Genomic DNA, 25,035 nt, shown 5'->3' with positions numbered 1-25,035 from the left:
GACCAAAACACAAAAACTCAACTATAACCACTGAACCATGCAAATGAGGTCAAGGTCAGATGACACCTGCCAGTTGGACATGTACCCCTTCCAGTCCTTCCATACACCAAATATACTAAACCTTTTGCTTATAGTATCTAAGATATGGACTTGACCACCAAAACTTAACCTTGTTCACTGATCCATGAAATGAGGTCGAGGTCAAGTGAAAACTGTCTGACGGGCATGAGGACCTTGCAAGGTACGCACATACCAAATATAGTTATCCTATTACTTATAATAAGGGAGAATTCAACATTACACAAATTCTGAACTTTTTTTTCAAGTGGTCACTGAACCATGAAAATGAGGTCAAGGACGTTGGACATGTGACTGACGGAAACTTCATAACATGAGGCATCTATATACAAAGTATGAAGCATCCAGGTCTTTCACCTTCTAAAATATAAACCTTTTAAGAAGTTAGCTAACGCCGCCGCCGCCGGATCACTATCCCTATGTCGAGCTTTCTGCAACAAAAGTTGCAGGCTCGACAAAAACAATGATTTAAGTTGATTCAACTACTATTCTGGACAAAGAAAGATAACTCAAATTGAAATTGCAATTAGATATTTCTTGCTATTGCGCAATACTGTGCAATTGAAAATATTTGCTATTGCACAATACTGTGCAATTGAAGATTTCTTGCTATTGTGTAATACTGTGCAATTGAAAATTTCTTGCTATTGCACCATACTGTGCAATTGAAGATTTCTTGCTATTGGTGAATACTGTGCAATTAAAAATTTCTTGCTATTGCACAATACTTAATATAACAATTTGGATCCTGATTTGAACCAACTTGAAAACTGGGCCCATAATAAAAAATCGTAGTACATGTTTAGATTCAGCATATCAAAAAAGCCCAAGAATTCAATTTTTGTTAAAATCAAACTTAGTTTAATTTTGGACCCTTTGGACTTTAATGTAAACCAATTTGTTAACGGGACCAAAAATTAAGAATCTACATACACAGTTAGATTTGGCATATCAAAGAACCCCAATTATTCAATTTTTGATGAAATCAGATAAAGTTTAATTTTGGACCCCGATTTGGACCAATTTTTAGATTCAGCATATCAAAGAACCCCAAGGATTAATTTTTTTGTTAAAATCAAACTAAGTTTAATTTTGGACCCTTTGGACCTCAATGTAGACCAATTTGAAAACGGGACCAAAAATTAAGAATCTACATACACAGTTAGATTCGGCATATCAAAGAACCCCAATTATTCAATTTTTGTTGAAATCAAACAAAGTTCAATTTTGGACCCTTTGGGTCCCTTATTCCTAAACTGTTGGGACAAAAACTCCCAAAATCAAACCCAACCTTCCCTTTATGATCATAAACCTTGTGTTTACATTTCATAGATTTCTATTTACATATACTAAAGTTATAGTGCGAAAACCAAGAAAATGCTTATTTGGGCCCTTTTTGGCCCCCAATCCCTAAACTGTTGGGACCAAAACTTCCAAAATCAATCCCAACCTTCCTTTTGTGGTTATAAACCTTTTGTTAAAATTTCAAATATTTCTATTCACTTTTACTAAAGTGAGAGTGCGAAAACTAAAAGTATTCGGACTATGACGACGACGACGCAGACGACGACGCCAACGTGATAGCAATATACGACGAAAAATTAAAATTTTTGCGGTCGTATAAAAAGCATGCTGTAAGGTTGGGTAAGGTGAATAAAAAACAAGTAGAGCAATGTAGACTCAACTCTTAGAATACAAACTGGTGAATTTCAATGTCTCAATTGTGATGTCAATTTTACAATCTGCAGAGCTCCAGATAAGAATTCACAAATTGGGGTTTTTACCCACCATTTTCTTATATAATTGGGTGATAAAGTTTTTTAATTGCATTATCAATTCCAATTCACCCCTCATGTTAATATCAAATTGGGTTTTACACCACCAAGCTCCTTAATGTATTGGGTTTTTTCATCAACATAATATTGAATATTTAGGCAATATCAACCCCATATTTTTTTCCATCTTGAATATGTTTCTTTCTTTGTTTAGCTGTTTTATTTGGTTTAGGGTTAGTGTTCTACAGGGTTATTTGCTAGCTGTTTTATTTGGTTTATTCACTGAGAAGCAGTTGTAGGTTCCGTTTCAAACCTTCTGCCAGTTTTGTATTTTCTCATATAAACTGTAAAAAAAAACGGATATGTGTATTCACAGGCACTCGTCTTATACCTTTATATAATAAATTCTGAGACCAGTGCCTGTGTGTGTGTTTATTAATTAACCGTAAAATGAAAAAAAAAACCAATAGTATTTAAACTCTAATTATACTTGAATGTTTTTGTTTTATTCCAATTTTCATAAATCTGGGTTTAGTTGTCTTTATGATGCTTTATCATGTCATAATTGATTTGGCCTTTCACTTTTTCCAACTGATTTCGTTTTTGAGGAAACCCTATTTTTATTAGCAATGTTCTCTTTAAGTTAAGCACACACGCCTGTGTGTTCGATGGACGCTTCCTAAAAACACTGGCTGAGTCTTGTTATCATCATAACTTTCCCTCAGCCTTTCAAAAGAAGCAGGAAACATGCTTCTATTCAATATATTATTTTTACCGGACATTCACTATCGTTTTAATTCAATGTATGATATCATAAATCCTGAGCAATGCGGAAAAAATATGACTACATGACACACGCTAATTGGATAAACGCTGAGAAGATCGAAATGTTTTCAAAAATACGTGTACCTATTGAGCAACCGGAAACTCTAACAGGGACCCATTTCAGCTACTTGATGCAGGGATCTATTTTTAGAACGAAAGGAAATTTCCTATTATAAATATTATAAAAATAGTAAACGCAACGACTGTAAACAGATAAGAGTAAATAACGCAAATGGTAGCCAACAAAAGGGTTGAGAACTCATGGTTTTGGCATATAATTGGGTTTTCCTTTGAATTAATTGGGTTATTGAACCCTGCAATGGGCAATTGCATTGGGTTTTTTATTATTTGTATTGCGTGATCACGCAAATACGCAGCTTATCTGGAGCTCTGCAATCTGGTTGAATAATAGGCTACGGTAAACAGCAACACCTATAGTCAAGTCACAGTAAACAGCAACACCTATAGTCAAGTCACAGTAAAAGAATATACACTTTATTACCTTACGTTTTAACGCTCATCTGTGTTTACAAGATATAACAGTTATATTCACAAAAAAAGATGTAGACAGAGAATTTTTATAAAATACAGTCCTTAATTTTAATTAATTTTCCAATTAAGTCATGTTTAACAGTTTGGTAACTGTATCAGTTTATATACACTTGATCTTTACCAGCAATATCTATATGCTGAACACAGAAGAATGAAGTGGATCTCGTCCTCAATACATTGTCCACAAACTTTGCATAAACTATGCACTACAGATACATTCAGAAAACGATATTATAGAGCTTAAATCGTTACACTTTCTAAAATATATAATATAAAACATGAAACATATTCGAATTCATGTTGGTGCTTAAATCCTATACACTGCATATACAGATAACAATGGACACATTCAAGTTCTATACAAATATCTATGAAAGAATATTTATGTGGGTGCAAAAATGTAAACAGTTTACAAACAAATGAAATATAAGATACAATAATTATGGTGCTAAAATATAAACACTACAATGAAACACATTAATTTTGGTGGTTTAATATTAACACTTTCTGACAAATAAAGCATTACACTTTATCATGCTGGTGGCAAATATATAAACTTTCTATACAATACATTTTCAAACGAATACACTGGTTCTTAATTCTAAACAATTTCTATAAAAAAAAAATGTTCAAACAAATCCATGTTGGTACTATAGAAATAAAATTCAAAACACTTACATGCTGAAGCTAAGATTTATTCACTTTCTTAACAAATAAAACATGAACATTTTCCCCACTGGTTCCGAAATCAGACCACTTTCTATAAAAGTTAAGATGAATCACATTCATGTGATTACTAAACTATTAACATGAACGATTGAAATCCGACTACATCAACACATATTTTAGAAGCTATAAATATGATCTATGATAAAAATTGATAAAAAAAAACATTTTGGAATAAATTGTCAGCAGTTGGTATCATGTACATGCATCATGAATCACATATAAGTTCCACTTGATTTTTGCCTGATCTTAAAATTATACTTTTATATTAATGCATCACCCCTGTAACTTGGGTAACTTTACATCACAGAATAAAGGAACAATTTTTTACCAGTTGGCTTCAAGTTTTCAAGGAGATACTAAATAAAGCAACATTAAACTAGAGGCCCTTAAGAGCCTGTGTCGCTCACCTTGGTATATGTGCATATTCAACAAAGGACACTTTCCAATATTGTAGACAAGAATAGAATTCATGAGAAAAATCTGTTTTGTTGATCTTGTATTGCTGATCATTTAGCCTGTTTAGTTTCTCTCTATCTGCTTTAGTTTTAACTCATCACAAACGAATAAAAAAATCCTAATTTAATGCTGATTGTAGCCAAGTGTGATTAAATATGGCAAAGTATAAAGGGCAATTACTCCTTAAGGGGTCAACTGACAATTTTGGTCATGTAAAAATTATTTGTAGATCTTACTTTGCTGAACATTATTGCTCTTTACAATTTATCTCTATCTATAATTAAACTCAAGATAATAACCAAAAACAGCAAAATTTCCTTAAAATTACCAATTCAGGGACAGCGACCTAACAACAGGTTGTCTGATTCGTCTGAAAAATTCAGTGCAGATGGATCTGAACCTGGTGAACATCTTTACCCATGTCAGATTACTCTAAATGCTTTAGTTTCAGAGATATAAGCTCAAAACTGCATTTTACCCCGATGTTCTATTTTTAGCCATGTTGGTTGGCAGACTAGATACCCCAATGATGATTGTGGCCAAGTTTGGTTAAATTTGGGCCAGTAGTTTCAGCGGAGAAGATTTTTGTAAAAGTTAACAATAGACGACAGATACCAGGTGAGAAGAAAAGATCACTTGGTCTGTTAAAAAAAGTAATCTTGTTTTAATTATTTTCATTGTCAAATTTCAGATTATTTTCTGTTCGATAAATATAAATCTTTAATAAGCTTAAAGAAGAATATTCGTACATTTAAATACAAGAGTGACGTGTTCGTCAGATGTATCTTGTTAGCCAGCTTCTTTACTAAACGTTTGATTGACATTACAAGAAAAATTTCTTTATATATGTTGACTGTGAAACACTCGTCTGACATGATCCGGCAAAGTGTCCAAATTGTATTTCATGTTCCGGATTTTTGGCCAATTCCCTTCTCACATCTATTAACATCTCTTCTACGTGACAGACTTTGTATTTTTTCTTAGCAATAGACAAGAATGCTTGAATGAAGTGTGCGCCATCAGTTTTGTTGCGAAACGAATAATAACCTGTAATGATATGAATATGATGTAAACATTAAGTAAAATTAAACTGTATTGCTGGTGCAATGCATCAGATTAAATAAAATTCAATAAATAAATTAAAAGAAAAAGAAAAGCCGTGTATTATAGTGAAACAGTGACAATTATGAGGAAAGCAAACAATTTTGGACAAATCACCCTTTGTATGATATCTCATTAATTCAGTCTTTGTGCTTAAAAGTAGAAGCGGATGCACATACTATAGTCAATGTCATGCTAAAGTCAATCGGACAATCATTCAGATGAAGATATGAGACAAGAGGTGCAAAAGTACATGTACATCATGCAAGTTAGATTCTGTGCAAGTTTTATACATTTCTCTCAGACGGTTCAGAAGCAGTTGCAGATACAAAAACAGGACGAAAGACTAAACACGAAAGAAGGAACCAACAAACTGACAGACAGACATACAAGGTCATTACTATAAACTGCCTGCTTTTAATGTATGGTAACTTTAAACATTACTATAAAAGAGGGATGAAAGATACCAAAGGGACAGTCAAATTCATAAATCTAAAATAAACTGACAATGCCATGGCTAAAAAAGAAAAAGACAAACAGACAAACAATAGTATACATGACACAACATAGAAAACCAAAGAATAAACAACAAGAACCCCACCAAAAACTAGGGGTGATCTCAGGTGCTCTGGAAGGGTAGGCAGATCCTGCTCCACATGTGGCACCCGTCGTGTTGCTTATGTGATATCAAATCCGGTAAATACTCTAATTCGGTAGGTCACATTCATGAAAGGGAAGTGGATTGTAGTTACGACGTAAGGAACATATCCGATATCATTTGTGAAACGGTTATTCCATAACGGTCAACCAACTGGTGATGGCGTCCGTAAAATTTACGAAGGGATGATTTCAACTTCACCATTTGAAACTCTTGGTTTAATAGCTTCCTTGTGAGCAGCAACCCTCTATTAAGAAAATCATGATAGGAAATGCAAGCACGGGAATATCGTATCAATTGGGAGATATACCCCGTATGCAGGTGCTGCTAGAATGTTGCTACTTAGAAATGGAAAGTTCACAATTGGAAAGCTGAAATCATCTCTTTTGTCGTAAAGTTTTGTTTTCAACCGACACTCATTGTCGATTTCTAGATGTAAGTCAAGATATGAAGCCGACTTAACTGTATCTGTAGTATCCTTTATCTCTAGTTCAATGGGATAGATGCGTTCCACATAGTCACCAAATTTTGAATTATTAAGTGAAAGAACATCATCTATATAGTGGAAAGTAGAGTTAAAGGATATCGCTAACTTCTTATCTTTCTTCCTAGAAAGTTCCTGCATAAAGTCAGCCTCATAATAATAACGAAATAAGTCGGCAAGTAGAGGGGCACAGTTTGTTCCCATTGGAATGCGGACAGTCTGTTGAAAAACACGTCCTCCGAACCTAACAAATATGTTGTGAATAAAAAATCAAGCATCTTGATAATATCAGTTTCAGAGAATTTTTTGTTTGAATCAGAGTGATCCTTTACAAAGTAGGGTTTATTCCTTCCTAAGGCAAGATACTTGTATCTACGTTGGCCATTATGTTTTATGAAGCAAAGCAATACCAACTCTTTCAATTTGTCTTTTAGTTTGGAATGTGGAATACTTGTATAAAGAGTAGAAAAGTCAAATGTTTTAATACTGTTACAAGATGAAATAGAGTTAGATTGTATGTACTCTAAAAGATCTTTGAACTTTTTAAGTATCCACATCTGATTCATGCCCCCTCTAGAATAGGCAGTTTCACAATAACTTTGAAGCCCGTCTTTGATTGCTGATAAAATAGATGTTAATAATTTAGAAAGAGGTTTCGTGGAGCCCTTGGAAGACCGAGCAATATACCGTTGTTTGTAAGGACACTTATGTAGTTTAGGTATCCAATACAGTGATGGAAGATCCAGTTCTTCATCTTTGGTTGAAATTCCAAAGGAACAAAGAACACACCTATGATTATCCAGGATTTCCTCTTTGGTAAGTGTCGTGAGGGTATATGTTGAGTTTCCAAGTGAATTGTCAATACCTATAATTCGTTTATCAAGCAGTTAATGTAATGACTTTTACACACAAAAACGATGTTATTGGGGGCTTTGTCTGTGGGGACAACAACATATTTATAAACTGCCTGCTTTCAATGTATGGTAACTATGAACATTACTTTAAACTGCTTGCTTTCATTGTATGGTAACTATGAAAAAAAGTAAAATCACAAAAATACTGAACTCAGAGGAAAATCAATTTGGAAAGTCCATAATCACATGGCAAAATCAAAAAACAAAACGCATCAAAAACGAATGGACAAGAACTGTCATATTCCTGACTTGGTACAGGCATTTTCAAATGTAGAAAATGGTGGATTAAACCTGGTTCTATAGCGCTAACCCTCTCACTTTAATAACAGTCTCATCAAATTCCGTTACATTTACATGATGCGTTAAATAAACAGTCACAATCAATAAAATAGTCAAAATATGGGAACATCAGTCATCATCGTATAACAATTTAACAGGACACAACAACATCTACTATCTACGAACACATGGATTGATTTGAGTGTCTGACGTCAGAAAAATTATATACGTCACATAAATTTGTCGTTCAATGTGCATACAATAGTTATCAAAAGTACCTGGATTATAAATAATTTTAAATTTTACATAGGCAATGAGCGCAGACAGGGTTAAAAAATCAAAAGTATGTAAGAATAAATTACAGAAATCGAACTAGTCCAAAAGTTATACATAGAATTTATGAGAATCCAAAACTTTTAAAAGGAACAATTTAACAGGACACAAAAACCTATCCACGAACACATGGATCTACTTGAGTGTCCGACGTCAGAAAAATTATATACGTCACATAAATTTGTCGTTCAATGTGCATACAAACAATTTTAAAATTTACATAGGCAATGTACGCATACAGGGTTAAAAAATCAAAAGTATGTAAGAATAAATTACAGAAATAGACCGAGATTCAAACTAGTCCAAAAATTATACATAGAATATATGAGAATCCAAAACTTTTTAAAGGGAACAATTTAACAGGACACAATAACATCTACTGTCTAAGAACACATGGATTGATTTGAGTGTCTGACGTTAGAAAAATTATATACGTCACATAAATTTGTTGTTCAATGTGCATACAAACAATTTAAAAAAAATTTCATAGGCAATGTACGCATACAGAGTTAAAAAATCAAAAGTATGTAAGAATAAATTACAGAAATAGACCGAGATTCAAACTAGTTCAAAAGTTTTACATAGAATTTATGAGAATCCAAAAATTGTCAATTCCACTACGCCATTGATTGATTTTGACGTTTGTGGTTCAACGTATACAAGTAATTCATAATAGAAAATATATCATAATGACATATTATAGACAAATATCATACTGACGGGATCTTTTAAAGTACAGAGTCATTGTATGGTAACTATGAACAGACACTGTCTCATTGTTTACCACAAAATCATCTCTATGTGACAATCTGAATCGTCTTAAGTTTCTAAATATTTGATATGTAGCCGCTAGGGGAAAATTTTACAAAACTAGCTAACCAGAATGAAAGATTACCACCAAATCTGCATAAGATGAACATTTGTTTAATATAGTCATTTATACAGATTAGACCATTGGTTTCCCGTTTGAATTGTTTTACACGAGTAATTTTGGGGCCCTTTATAGCTTGTTGTTCGGTGTGAGCCAAGGCTCTTGTTGAAGGCGGTACTTTGACCTATATTGGTTTACTTTTTAAATTGTTATTTGGATGGAGAGTTGTCTCATTGGCACGCACACCACATCTTCCTATATCTATTTGCATATTAATGTCACAAATAGCAACATGTGAAAATTTTCTTATCAATTTTAAACGAAATGATCAACATTTGTAGAGAACCTTTCATTTTGTTTTGGTAAAACTTAACCCAGGAGTCTACCAAAAAAGTTAGTAAATGTATCACACACTCATAAATCTGGGTTGCACTCAATGTTTCTTAGAAATATTGTGCTCAAGGCAACCATATGATCATTGTTTATTAAATAATGTTTTTGTGCAGTTTGGTATTGACACAAAAATAAGCTAAAGTGATTTCCTGCTGCTCTATAATCATTGGACATTGTATAGGTGTGAAATTGTCCGTTTTGCTGTGCTCTCATTTTATTCTACACACAAAAGTCATGTGATAAAGTGAAAACAATTAATGCAATATTTGGATCAATACAACACTTCTTACATGAAACCTTTGATTTAAAGGATGATGTCTATACTATATATTGGCTAAGGTGGTCAAAATAGAAAATTGAGGTTGAATTTTTTAAAAAATCATATAATTTGCTTGAGTCCCTTGTTTGATAATTAGAATAAAGATGTGATGCAACTTTTGTAACCTTCTTATTAAATCTAAATCTATCTCGGATCGCTCCTATTGTGACTTTTCAACTTACAGAGAATATATCTTTAAGAACGGTCTACCAATTATTATTCCGGCAAAACATTTTAATATTTTACCTTGCAGTTGTAGAAAGTAAAATCTTACCTGGGGTTGTTGCATGTGCTACTAAAATGTCAGCATCTGTTGGCACTTTATTCACTAGGGCATCGTCACTGTCTATTCCTATGGATCCGGATGGCTCATCACTGTCAGGAACCACAACCTTCATTTGTTTTTGTTGTCCACGACAGGATTGAAAGAGAAATAGCTTTGGTTTACCTAAAATTGAACTCAACAGCATAAATAACCAACAAAAGATAGTAGACTAACTAGGCAACACAAAATAAGCTTTACAAATCAGTATGGGACAGACATAAAAGAAAGAAGCATACATAACAATTTAAGTTTCTCACTACCTTTTTGCCCAAAACATAGAAAAGGAAAACAAAATGGTCATGTAAGGACAATCACTCCTATCAAGGGTCTACAAACAATTTCAACAAAAAATATTTATTTGGATATCTTGTCTTGTTGATCATTTTTCGCAATTAAAATTGTTTATCTATCATTTATAGTTGTTCATGTTTGGTTTCATTTGGCCAAATAGTTTCAGGCAAGAATTTTTTTGTAAAAACTAACAGATTACGATGGATAAAAAAACTGTAGACAACGGACAAGTGGTGAGAAAGTTCACTTGGCCGTTTGGAAAGGTAAGTTAAACTAGAGGCTCCCAAGAGCCTGTATCGCTCACCTGATTCTACTTTGGTTTTGGAAATCATGTATAAATATATTAAAATCATAACAGATACCCTAATAATGATTGAGGCCAAAATTAATTTAATATTGGCATTGTAATTTAATTAAAAGCAAAAGACTTTTGTAAAGTTTACAGAAACGACCAATAAATTCATTGAAATTGTAGAAAATTACTTTATAAGGACAATGACAAATCATCTACAAAGTAACAACACTTGGTCAGCACCTCAAAAGAAACATTCATACCATGTTTGGTTTCAATCCATTAAGCGGTTTTCTAGTAAAAGACATTTTTATATATTTCCCATAGGGTCCTTTGTTAAACTAAGGCCCCTGTTGGCAGCCATCTTGGATGATAGATTTGCTACAAACTAACAACACTTGGTCAGCACCTCATAAGGAACATCAATGCCATGTTTGGTTTCATTCCATTCAGTGGTTTATCAAAAGAAGACACTTGTATGTATTTTCCATAGGGTCCTTTGTTAAACTAAGTCCCCTGTTTGAAGCCATCTTGGATGATTGATTGGCTACAAACTAACAACACTTAGACAGCATTTCATAAAGAACATTCATGCCATGTTTGGTTTGATTCCATTCAGTGGTTCTCTAAAAGAAGACATTTAAAATTGAGAATGGAAATGGGGAATGTGTCAAAGAGACAACAACCCGACCAGAAAACAGACAACAGCAGAAGGTCACCAATAGGTCTTCAATGCAGCGAGAAATTCACGCACCCGGAGGTGTCCTTCAGCTGGCCCCTAAATAAATATATATACTAGTTCAAGGATAATGAACGCCATACTAAACTCCAAATTATACACAAGAAACTAAAGTTAAAAATAATACAAGATTAACAAAGGCCAGAGGCTCCTGACTTGGGACAGGCGCAAAACTGCGGCGGGGTTAAACATGTTTATGAGACCTCAATCCTCCCCCTATACATCTAGCCAATGTAGAAAAGTAAAAGCATAACAATACACGCATTAAAATTCAGTTCAAGAGAAATCCGAGTCTGATGTTAGAAGATGTAACAAAAGAAACTTAACAAAATGATAATAATATATAAATAACAACAGACCACTAGCAGTTAACTGACATGCCAGCTCCAGACTTCAATTTCACTGATTGAAAGATTATGTCTTTATCATATGAATATCAGGCACAATCCCTCCCCCCCCCCCCCCCCCCCCCCCCCCCCCCGTCTGGTGGCCATCTTGGATGATTAATCGCCTACAAAGTTACTTGGTCAGCACCTCATAAGGAACGTTCATACATTGTTTAATTTCATTCGATTTAGTGGTTCTCTTAAAGAAGACATTTGAATATATTTCCCATAGGGTCCTATGTTAAACTAAGTGCCCAGCTGGTGGCCATCTTAAATGATGATGGATTCCCTACTAAGTTACAACACTTGGTCAGCACCTCATAAGGAACATTTATGCCATGTTTGGTTTCATTGCTTTCAGTGGTTCTCTAAAAGAAGACGTTTGTATATATTGTCCATAGAATCCTATGTAAAACGAAGTCCCCAGCTGGTGGCCATCTTGGATGACGGATCAGCTACAAAGTAACAACACTTGGTCAACACCTCATAAGGATCATCCATGCCATGTTTGCATTCATTCCATTCATTGGTTCTCGAGAAAAAGTCCAAAATGTAAAAAGTTAACTATAAGACGGAAGATGGACGCCCAGAGATGAGAAAAGCTCACTTGGCCCTTTGGTCCAGGTGAGCCGAACATATCAACAAAAAAAGATCAACAATTAAGAGAAATTTAATGAGGCATTATACAGTCGAACCTCTTGTGGTCCAAATCGGTTGCCGGGTTGGGTCGAAAACTCGGATGAGTCGAAGAAATTTCTCGATCCTAGTAACATCCCCGTTGATCAATGTATATCTACCTCTGATGAGTGGAACTCGGTTGATTCGAATACACGGTTAAGTGGAGTAAACTGTATAGTCCCATCAATCAATGTAAACTGACCCTGATGTCTCGAAGTTCAAAAGACTTTAGTAAGAAATTTCAAAAGATGCAGACTTTATGATAACATGATAGCAATTCAAATCAGATGTATTTCTTATGCATTCTAATTATTATCATAAGAGATTAAAGCTGTGTAAACATATTTGTTTGTATAACAGTTAAAATGACATATGGTGACCGGTAATTCACACCTTTGTTGAACGTTCAAGAGGAGCTTAAGTGTTTTGAACATATTTCTTCTTACATAAAAAAACGAAACGAATTTGAATGCCCAAAGCCGAGTATTTACTGTCATAGATTTCTAAATTAAACAGTAAAAGGAACAAGGAATGATATAAGGTAATATTTTTTTCTCTTACACGAAAGGAGACCGTTTCGTTTTCATATAAACTTCGGCCCTGTAAATTCAACTACAATATTTATTTTTCGTCTGTCGTTTTGCACTTATTTCAAATGTTTACAATCTTGTGAAGCCATAAATTGACCTCAAGTTGATACCATCTACATTGATATAAGGATGTAAATGGGGACGAAGTCTGTATGAATTATTTTTTTGTAACTTAAATATTTGTTAAAAAAAAAAAGAAACGGAAATACCGTAACGTTTCCGATTTTGGTTCTGTTGTTAGGGATATTAGTTGTGACGTTATTTAAGTTATGACGTCATATGCAATGTAATATTTAAGTTATGACGTCATATGCAATGTAAACAAAGAAACGCTATCATCAGGTAGCGTTTTTTCATATCAAGGAATTATTAAAAATGAAATTGGTATTGTTTTTCTTCCTATTTATACTAGACTGATAAATATATATTTTACTCTAAGATTCATACAAACAAAACCGGAAAAGGAAGTACATTGTAGATTTCTGCGCAGGTCCGGGATTTCAAAAAGGCGACAAAAAAAGATTTGAACGATTTTGAGTTCATTAGTACAATGAAAAATTCGGGAAATTTTCTCTAATTTTTTTTTTATTGAATTTTCTACTGTTAATGGGGACTTCGTCCACATATTAAGTCTCAGATGGACAGTGTTGCCTCATCTGCAATCATACCACAGCTGCCAATTTTGCATTGTATATAGAACTGTCCACTAAGCTGGAATTTTATCACTACAGAAGTGAATTGAGGTTTGAATATGTTAGTGACTGAAGTACAGCATTCAATAAGGTTGATAATATAAATTTGCACCCTTTCTAATGTTTGATAGGAAGTTTTCTTAGATGTATGTAGTCCTTTAAATATCATTTATAGTTTCAATAGCTGTGTTTCTGGACAAGATATTGAGTTCATATATAATTTATACATGATTCGAAATTGAGGAAACTCCATATTGGAATAGCAACTGATAAGTGCATATAATCACGAAAGTAAGTTGAAAAAGTATGTTTCATAAAATTAATATAAAATTTGTAAAGGGTTCCGTTTAACCCGTAAGACTTTATAATTCCTGCAATCTAAGGGGAAGCTGCTTTGACAGGGTCTGTTCGGCAAAAATGTTGAAGTGGAAAGGGGCGTAGCTAAAAATAACTCGATCAATGCACGTTTACATATTTGAATCTAACTGTACAAAGTTTCAGTATTTTTGTTATACTTATCATGTAGATGCAATAAACCATTGATTGGAAAGAAAAGATTGGTTCTAAAAGGTGGAAGCAGCATAATTCTGTGTAAAATAAACAGATTAAAAATGTGAGATCTTTTATTCTACAGTCAGTTTGAAGTGTAACAAGCAAAACATAAAGAATTTGTCCCTAACAGACGGACGGACAGACAGGGTGATTCCTTTTTCCCAAAAACTCTGTTTGCAGAGGGTATGCATATTGTTTAATATAGAATGGAAAATGGAAACGGGGAATGTGTCAAAGAGACAAAAACCCAACCAAAGAGCAGAAAACAGCCCGAAGCCACCATGGGTCTATAAAGCAGCAAGGAAATTTTGCACCCAAAGTGGGCTTTATATGGTGCCTAAACTGTAATGTATACTAGGTCAGCTAAATAGACGCCACACTGAACTCCGAAACATAATAAATGAACCAAAATAAAATATATGGAGAAATGTGTCTAAGGGCCACAGATGCCCTCGCTTGTAAATATGTATTAGTCAATGTACTAATTATTGACATTTTCATTTCTTTTAAAGTTAAAGACATATATTTCTAAATAATGTGAATAGAAATTGCTTGCAATCTTAAGTGCTCTCATTGTTCAATAACAAATAAAAAATAGTAATTATGGGTGTGTTTGTTTTTTTGTTCTTTTACGCCACCAAATTTCGAAATATATCTGTGTTTTGTGGTAATAAACATTGTGTATAATTTTCAAAATATTTCGTTGAGGCTAAGCTTAGTTTGAGAACAGAAACGAAAAGTTCAGAAATTTTTCCATTTGTAAAGAAGCATAACTCTAGAGCGGTTAAAATGACGCCATCGAAATTCAAACTTGATCTGTGTTTTGTGGTAATAAGCATTGTGTATAAGTTTCATAACATTTGGTTGCACTTTTAAAAAAAATATTTGATAAACACTTATGATTGAAATTGTCCAAGAAATTGCAGTTATATATCTTTGCTCTAAATTTGATCAAAATCTAGCAACGATTTTATATGCGAGAGCTCTTACAATACAAATTCCCATCAAATTTATATTTCCAAGGGCTTTGATATGAATTTGATCAAAATCTGGCCAAAATTGTATATATGCAAGAGCACTTACAATAGAAATTTCCATATAATTCATATTTCTAAGGGGCATAACTCTTTTAAAAATAGGTGAATGGCACTGATTTTTAAACTCGTCCAAGACATTGCTGATATAAACCTACAATATAAGTTTCATAAAAATCTGGAAAGAATTGTACACATCAGAGCGCTAACAATGCAATTTTCCATATAATTAATATTTCCATGGGGCATAACTCTTTTAGATAAAGTATATCGGCACTGATTTTCGAATTGTCCAAGACATTGCTGATATAAACCTACAATATAAAAATCTGCGAGAATGGTTCACATGAGAGCACAAACGATGCAATTGTCCAAATAAATAATGTTTCCAAGGGGCACAACTCTTTTAAAAAAAATTCATCTCCACTGTTTCTTATCAAGACACTGCTAATATGATATAGGTTTCATAATCAAAGCATCGTCGATGTTGTGTTTCAGTCAATTTTGAGGCTAGTCTGACATTTTTTCTGAACTCATTTTCATTTTTTTCCCAATAGAGAATCAAATTATTTGGATATTTTAATTTTAGACAGTGTCAGATTTTAAAACATCTTCTGTTTTTAAAAACATTTGCAATTTAACGATTTTAACAAGAATTGGATGGGAAATCTTCACATGAGAAGTATATTTATTAAATGCCAATATTAATAATTGGCTTAAAAATTTCCAGAAAGAGGCATTAGAAATGCACTTTCTCAACAACAATTATCAAACAAATAAATAACTAGTTTTATTTCATTCGTGAACTTTCTTCATTAAGAAAAAAACGGCATTTCCTATATTTAAAAATATATGTACAAATACATGTACCTAATGCTGAGATATTTCCAATTATTACATTGGTTGCAATGAATAACATTGATATGCCAGTGAAATAAAAAACCGATAACTTTCACATGTGAAATAAACGTGGTTATTTCACTCCTCTGACATCATACAACAATAGGCGTTGTCAAAACAAATTGAGAATGCGTAGAAAAATACATAGTTTCTTACATTTTCTACTTTAATTTAAAAAAAAAAAGCCATGTGCCAATGTAATAAAAAGAATAACTAATCAAAGAATTCAAATATCGAAAATTATTCAACTCGTGACCGAACATCACAGATAATTAACACATGCGGTACGCTCATTCTTGATTGTGTTGTTCGTCACTTGTTGAATATTTTTCTTTATTTGAATTCTTCGATTAGGTATTCTATAATTACTGTTAAATAGCAGTAATATGGTGAATAAACAAACAAATTTTATTTAAAAAATGCCCAGGTAGGAGTTAAGCAATTATTCAACAAACTATTGAAAATAGTATCTTAAATAAGGCTTAAATATTGACTTGTGTCAGATGATTTTGACACTGATTTTACAAGTAAAATAAAATCTGTTTGCATTAAAGTGGATTTGATTCCTTTTAATACTAACACTTTTGAACGAATTGTTTGAAAATCATGAAAGTTGATAATCATACTTGTATCAAAACGGAATTATTAGCATTTCAAAAAAGTGTGGGAATCAATTTTAATATCAACACACATCTTGTACCAAATAAACTCATCATAGATACCAGAATTGAAATTTTGTATTTGCGGTAGACGCGCATTTTGTCTACAAAAGACTCAACAGTGACGCTCGAATAAAAAAAAATAAAGTATGCAATGAAGAGCATTGAGGACAAAAAAAATCCTAAAAGGTTATCCAAATACAGCTATGGTAATTAGTTCCTGAGGTAGAATAGCTTAGTATTTAAAAAATTCAAAGTTTTGTAAACAGTTAATTTATAATTATGATCAACATTATATTCAATAACTTACACAAACTTAGATACTGACTAAATACTTTTATAATTATAATCAACTTCTTTATATCACTTTTTCACATTAATTGATGAATGGCACTTCAATATAAGACTAGCTGTTCAACCAGTCTTTTTATAATTTAAAGGGCAAATAACATGTCAAAAGTTGGCAGTAGATGAAATCACATAGATCCAGCATGGCTGAATAAAAAACCTATCAAAAATTGTACAAAGGAGACCGCTAACAATGCAATTTTCCATATAATTTTAATAAGTTTCCGAGGGGCATAACTCTACTAATAAAATGCTTCACCGAGCGCAGCCTGATACAACCACAGAGGGTGAACCCTGAACAGTTGGGGCAAGTTTTGACACTATTTTCAAGCTTGATACTGTCTGAATTCGGATTGTGATCACATGTTTGACATAATATAGGTTTCTGACACAAAATAAATGTGGTCAAAGATCTTAAAAAATTTATTTATCCAGTATGGTATGATATCCAAAATCTAACAACATGGTTAAATTCAGCATATAAAAAAACTCCGATAATTAAATTTTTGTTGAAATCAAATAAAGTTTAGTTTTGGACCCTTCAAACCTTAATATGGACAAATTAGAAAACAGGGCACAAAAGCTAAAATCTAAATGCACAATAAGATTCAGCATATCATAGAGCCGCAATAATTTAGTTTTGATGAAATCAAACAAAGTTTAATGTTGGACCCTTTGGACCTCAATGTAGACCAATTAAAAAATGGAGCCCAATATCCAAAATAGTAATTAAGAGTTAGAACACCAAAAAAATTAATGATTTAAATTAATCCCATTGAAATTGGTTAAAAGATTTGTTTTTATTTTCAATTGAAGATTTCTTGCTATTGCGCAATACATTGCTATTGCGCAATACTCTGCTGTTGCACAATACTTAGTTAAACTGTTATATATATATATAGATTAATACATGGCCTTTTCCATACCGGCCCGGGTATCATCCCGAGACGAAGTTGAGGTGTTGATTTGGGACAGGCTCAAACTAATAGTTGGGTTAATATATAAAAAAGAAGATGTGGTATGATTGCCAATGAGACAATTATCCACAAAAGACCAAAATGACACAGACATCAACAACTATAGGTCACCGTACGGCCTTCAACAATGATCAAAGCCCACACCGCACAGTCAGCTATAATAGGCCCCAATAAGACAATGTAAAACAATTCAAACGAGAAAACAAACGGCCTTATTTATGTAATAAAATGAACGAAAAACAAATATGCAACATATAAACAAACGACAACCACTGAATAACAGGCTCCTGACTTTGGACAGGCACATACATAGATAATGTGGCGGGGTTAAACATTAAACATGTTTTGTGGGTTTCATAAAAACTTAAAATAACTTTACCACTATAGAGACTATTTTAGATTCTCTATTCTGAAATTTACATTTCAATGTAACAATATCCCAGCAGTACTTGCATATAGAGTATGTAGCCCACAGTTGATAAGATGTTCCAGAGCTTGTGTTTGTTGTAATGATTTTATTGAGTGAGGGTTACTGATAACAAGGTAGCTTCAAAAAGATAATTGAAGTATTCCCTTCATTAATTTTACAGATGCCATCACCAGTTTATTAGCCGTTTTGGATTATCTATTTCACAGATGACAATGGATATGATCCAACTATATCCAGAATCCTATCCTCTTTACTTTTAATGTCACAACACAGAATGAGATTTATCACAAAATATGTAACAATATGGGTGCAACATTTAGAGCAGGATCTGCCTACCCATCTGAAGAGCAACTGAGATCTACTCTATTTTATGTGAGGTTCCTGTTCAACATTTAGCAGTTTGCTTAATTGCTAAGCATGTTCGAGACATGTTGTCAACATTAAGCAGTTTGTTTCATTGCTTAGCATGTTTGAGACATGTTGTCAACATTTAGCAGTTTGCTTAATTGCTTAGCATGTTCGAGACATGTTGTCAACATTTAGCAGTTTGTTTCATTGCTTAGTATGTTCGAGACATGTTGTCAACATTTAGAAGTTTGTTTCATTGCTTAGCATGTTCGAGACATGTTGTCAACATTATACAGTTTGTTTCATTGCTAAGCATGTTCGAGACATGTTGTCAACATTTAGTAGTTTGTTTCATTGCTTAGTATGTTCGAGACATGTTGTCAACATTTAGTAGTTTGTTTCATTGCTTAGCATGTTTGAGACCTGTTGTCAACATTAAGCAGTTTGTTTCATATCTTAGCATGTTTGAGACCTGTTGTCAACATTTAGTAGTTTGTTTCATTACTTAGCATGTTCGAGACATGTTGTCAACATTTAGTAGTTTGTTTCATTGCTTAGCATGTTCGAGACCTGTTGTCAACATTTAGTAGTTTGTTTCATTGCTTAGCATGTTCGAGACATGTTGTCAACATTTAGCAGTTTGTTTCATTGGTTAGCATGTTCGAGACATATTGTCAACATTTAGTAGTTTGTTTCATTGCTTAGCATGTTCGAGACCTGTTGTCAACATTAAGCAGTTTGTTTCATTGCTTAGCATGTTCAAGACATGTTGTCAACATTAAGCAGTTTGTTTCATTGCTTAGCATGTTCGAGACATGTTGTCAACATTTAGCAGTTGGTTTCATTGCTTAGCATGTTCGAGACATGTTGTCACCATTTAGCAGTTTGTTTCATTGCTTAGCATGTTCGAGAGATGTTGTCAACATTAAGCAGTTTGTTTCATTGCTTAGCATGTTTGAGACATGTTGTCAACATTTAGTAGTGTGTTTCATTGCTTAGTATGTTCGAGACATGTTGTCAACATTTAGTAGTTGGTTTCATTGCTTAGCATGTTCGAGACATGTTGTCACCATTTAGCAGTTTGTTTCATTACTTAGCATGTTCGAGACATGTTGTCAACATTTAGCAGTTTGTTTCATTGCTTAGTATGTTCGAGACATGTTGTCAACATTAAGCAGTTTGTTTCATTGCTTAGCATGTTCGAGACATGTTGTCAACATTAAGCAGTTTGTTTCATTACTTAGCATGTTCGAGACATGTTGTCAACATTTAGTAGTTTGTTTCATTGCTTAGCATGTTCTAGACCTGTTGTCAACATTTAGCAGTTTGTTTCATTACTAAGCATGTTTGAGTGTCAACATTAAGCAGTTTGTTTCATTGCTTTGCATGTTCGAGACATGTTGTCAACATTAAGCAGTTTGTTTCATTGCTTAACATGTTCGAGACACGTTGTCAACATTTAGCAGTTTGGTTCATTGCTAAGCATGTTCGAGACATGTTGTCAACATTTAGCAGTTTGTTTCATTGCTTGGCATGCTCGAGACATGTTGTCATCATTAAGCAGTTGGTTTCATTGCTTAGCATGTTCGAGACATTTTGTCAACATTTAGCAGTTTGTTTCTTTGCTTAGCATGTTCGAGACATGTTGTCAACATTAAGCAGTTGGTTTCATTGCTTAGCATGTTCGAGACATGTTGTCACCATTTAGCAGTTTGTTTCATTGCTTAGCATGTTCGAGACATGTTGTCACCATTTAGCAGTTTGTTTCATTGCTTAGCATGTTCGAGACATGTTGTCAACATTAAGCAGTTTGTTTCATTGCTTGGCATGTTTGAGACACGTTGTCAACATTTAGCAGTTTGTTTCATTGCTTGGCATGTTCGAGACATGTTGTCAACATTTAGCAGTTGGTTTCATTGCTTAGCATGTTCGAGACATGTTGTCACCATTTAGCAGTTTGTTTCATTGCTTAGCATGTTCGAGAGATGTTGTCAACATTAAGCAGTTTGTTTCATTGCTTAGCATGTTTGAGACATGTTGTCAACATTTAGTAGTGTGTTTCATTGCTTAGTATGTTCGAGACATGTTGTCAACATTTAGTAGTTGGTTTCATTGCTTAGCATGTTCGAGACATGTTGTCACCATTTAGCAGTTTGTTTCATTACTTAGCATGTTCGAGACATGTTGTCAACATTTAGCAGTTTGTTTCATTGCTTAGTATGTTCGAGACATGTTGTCAACATTTAGCAGTTTGTTTCATTACTTAGTATGTTCGAGACATGTTGTCAACATTTAGCAGTTTGTTTCATTACTTGGCATGTTCGAGACATGTTGTCAACATTTAGCAGTTTGTTTTAAGTACAAGGATTTATCAATCGAACATGCAAATCAGAGACAGTTTGAAATACATTTGATGTTAGAGCCCTTAATGTTGTGTTATCCTTTTAAACATACCATTAAATTTGCCCCCTTCCTTGTTTTTGAATGGTTTTGTTATTTCATGCTCAGTAATCATTCCATTTTCCTCTTTTGTAGAAATTCCATTCTGAAATAATAATGTGAACATTTTACTGTCTTATTTATATATGAAGAATATATTTTAATTACATCAGACAAGTTAAAGAATTCATGCTGATTGCTAATAATATACATTGATATAAGCTGTCTAGTTGTGCAATTATTAAATGATTCATTCTTCAAAGTTATGCTGTGTTGTTGGGTAGATGTCTCTTATTCATGTATACTCATAAGACGATTATGTAAAATATTTTTAACATCCATACTAAATTATGTTCTTTCTTTGTTTGTTTCGACAATAAATTGTCCGAGATATGAAAAGATTATTTAAAAAGGAAAGTAAGAATATTGAAAACAAAAAGGTAGCGCAAATCAATCGTACCAACTGTTCTAATTGGAGGAAGTAATTGGTCACCATATAGAGGAAGTAAAAAGCTTGAACATTTGGAAATATTTTGCTTGAAGAAAAAAAAAGTAAAATTACAAAAATACCGAACTCTGCGGATAATTCAAAATGGAAAGTCCCTTATCAAATGACAAAATGGAAAGTTCAAATATATCAAGCAAATGGAAAACAACTGTCATATTCCTGACTTTGTACAAGCATAACTTTATAAATAAAATGGTGGATTCAACTTGGTTCTATAGTTAGCTTAACCTCTGACTTGCATGTGACACTATATAAACTGTTGACACAGAGATATGTCTCGCCTGTGTCCGCATAAAATTCATATAAAATCTGATGAACAGCAACATTGCTTATTGATTCAAAGTCATTGGACCATGGTAAAGTGGGCAGAAAACTTAACATTAAAAATTGCTTATTAATTCTAAGCAACAAGACCATGACCAAGGGAACGAGAAGAAAACTTAAAAATATTTTACACTGCTGTCGTCGTCTCTGTTGCAGGATAAACAATCCCTATGTCTTGCTTTGCATGCTATACGTCAATGACTAAACAAAAAAACATAAGTGGATGATACGCCCGTCGCTACTTCAAAGAATAAAGTTAGATGACTTCTGAATGACATATCAGAAATTTATAAAAAACCAAAGAGAGATTATTTGAATAGATATAAACCAGTCACAGAAATTTCAGGAAAACTCCTCAAAGCACTTTAAAGATATTGTCCGAAAACTGGAAAATCACCCCTTTTTTATGAATAAAATCCAGTAAAGCGGAAACTTAAGATCTAAAATTTATAAAAATTAAAAGGGAGTTTGTGTAAATATATATAGACAAGTAATTCACCAGTTTTAAGAAAACTGCTGAAAGCATTTTTGAGTTATTGTCCAAAAACTGGAAAGTTATTTATTACCCTGCATAAAACTCGAAAACGTAAATCTAAAATTAATTAAAATTGAAATGGAGCTCATGTCAATAAATAAAAACAGTTCACCAAAGTTTCTTGCAATTTGGTGAAAGCATTTTTGAGTTATTGTCCGAAAACTGTAAAGTAAAAACCCCACTTTTTTAAAGAATAAAACCCTATAAATCGGAAACTTCAAATCTAAAATGTATAAAAATCGAAAGGTAGGTCATGTCGATATATATAAATAATTCACCAAAGTTTCATGCATATTGGTAGAAGCATTTTTGAGTTATTGTCCGACATATTGACGATGAACGGACAGACAGACAACAACATATCATATTACGTTCCGTATAAGGCAAAACAGCAATTAGACAATTCATATAATCAAATTAAAGTTAATGTTAGAAATATTAACTGAACAAAAAAAATTTACTGCACCCAGGTTCAATTTCGACAATCAATGGTAAATGATGTTGACGTATCATGTGATATAACTGAATGAACTAACTCAAAGGCGAGACAAAATATTCTATGATGAAGTCATGCCGTGAAAATTTGAAAATCATTATTATTTGATTTTTAACCCCAAAATTGAAGGAAAAATATGTTATATTTTCACATCGTTTTTTTTGTGATTTGTTAACAAAATGTGCAGGTTAAATTTTTACTGTGTATAATTTTTCTGAATGGGGAGATACACAACGAAAAAAATACGATATTGTATTGTTTAAGATATTAACAGCATAAACTTCACTGAATGTCATATAAATTGAATACAAATACTATAAACTAAATAACACATCATTCAGGTTTTTTAACTGAAATGTCGCTAATTGCTGTGTTGTCAAAATGTATGCCAGGTATGATTATTATCTAAAACAGAGATCCAAATTAGATATATGTTTTTACTATTGCGAAAATGGGACAGGGTTATCATCCCAATATTTTAAACTCGCATTTTGGTGAAATTTTTTATATGAATTAAACAGGATTTTTCTCAAAATTTTAAAAATTTAAATCGCATCTTAATCTAAAATGACAAAATCGCAATAATTTCTGAATGTACAGTACACACTTGTTATCTGTTGATCAACACCAAAGATGATATTATATAATGTTAATTCACCTGTAGGGTGAAAAGAGTTTACATATCAGTTTTGTGTATACATGATAATTAATCATGACGATGATGTTAATAGTATAAGGTATGAAACGTTAAAATAGAGATACATATTGGTATATATGCATACAAATGTATGTGGATCAAATTTTTCAGTTAATCAGATACCGTAAACAAAACGTGAACCAGATGCTCCGCAGGGCGTAGCTTTATTCGACCGCAGATGTTGAACCCTGAACGGTTGGGGCAAGTATGGACACAACATTCAAGCTGGATTCAGCTCTAAATTTGGATTGTGATTAAATAGTTGACACAGCATAGGTTTCTGACACAGAATGAATGTGTTCTAATGAACTTAAATTTTTTGTTTTCTCTTAGAGCAATTCACTATGCTGTTGAATATTAATCCTCTCAAAAAAAAGTTTGAAGAAATTTTCTTTTAATTATTAAATTTCAAATGAGAAAATTGAGCCCAATTTTTTTAATCACATCCCTCTTTCCCTTATTCCAAAACTAATCTCAATTAAAATTTCTAATGGAGTTTGCAACAATAACTATTCATTTAAATACATCATAAAATATTAAGATGTAAAAAACTGCTTGTTATCACTGAATGGTAAAGATTATTTTAATTTATCAGTTGGTAGTAAAAAGGAAATATACATTGTATATTGTATATATAATAAAGATTTAAGTTGATTCTAGACAAAGAAAGATAACTCCAATTAAAAAAAATTCTTACAATTAGATATTTCTAGCTTACTATTCTGGACAAAGAAAGATAACTCTAATTAAAAACAAAATTGCTATTTCACAATATTTTGCAATAAGATATTTCTTGCCATTGCGCAATACTGTGCAATTGAAAAGACTTGCTATTGCACAAAACTTAATATAATAATTTTAGATCCTGATTTGGACCAACTTGAAAACTGGGCCCATAATCAAAAATCTAAGTACATGTTTGGATTCAGCATATCAAAGAACCCCAAGATTTCAATTTTTGTTAAAATCAAGCTAAGTTTAATTTTGGACCCTTTGGACTTTAATGTAGACCAATTTGAAAACAAGAC

At 32.8% G+C, this 25,035-nt stretch overlaps 1 protein-coding gene across 1 annotated transcript in view; it reads right to left on the bottom strand.

The window, feature by feature from the left end:
* Positions 1–3,145: 3,145 nt before the first annotated feature.
* LOC134691487 (death-associated protein kinase dapk-1-like) overlaps positions 3,146–25,035 on the bottom strand; it is a 124,752-nt gene continuing 102,862 nt past the window's right edge. The window contains exons 17-19 of the mRNA XM_063552030.1: positions 21,463–21,553; positions 10,042–10,215; positions 3,146–5,462 (exon numbers count right to left, since the gene is read on the bottom strand). Coding sequence (XP_063408100.1) covers positions 5,239–5,462; positions 10,042–10,215; positions 21,463–21,553 — 489 coding nt within the window. The 3' untranslated portion in view covers positions 3,146–5,238. The remainder of the gene's footprint in view (positions 5,463–10,041; positions 10,216–21,462; positions 21,554–25,035) is intronic.

Source organism: Mytilus trossulus, chromosome 11 (assembly GCF_036588685.1).
Source record: "Mytilus trossulus isolate FHL-02 chromosome 11, PNRI_Mtr1.1.1.hap1, whole genome shotgun sequence".
In the NCBI taxonomy this organism is placed as follows: domain Eukaryota; kingdom Metazoa; phylum Mollusca; class Bivalvia; order Mytilida; family Mytilidae; genus Mytilus; species Mytilus trossulus.
The sequence above is the reverse complement of the archived record's forward strand: the minus strand, read 5'-3'. Positions and strand labels throughout refer to the sequence as shown.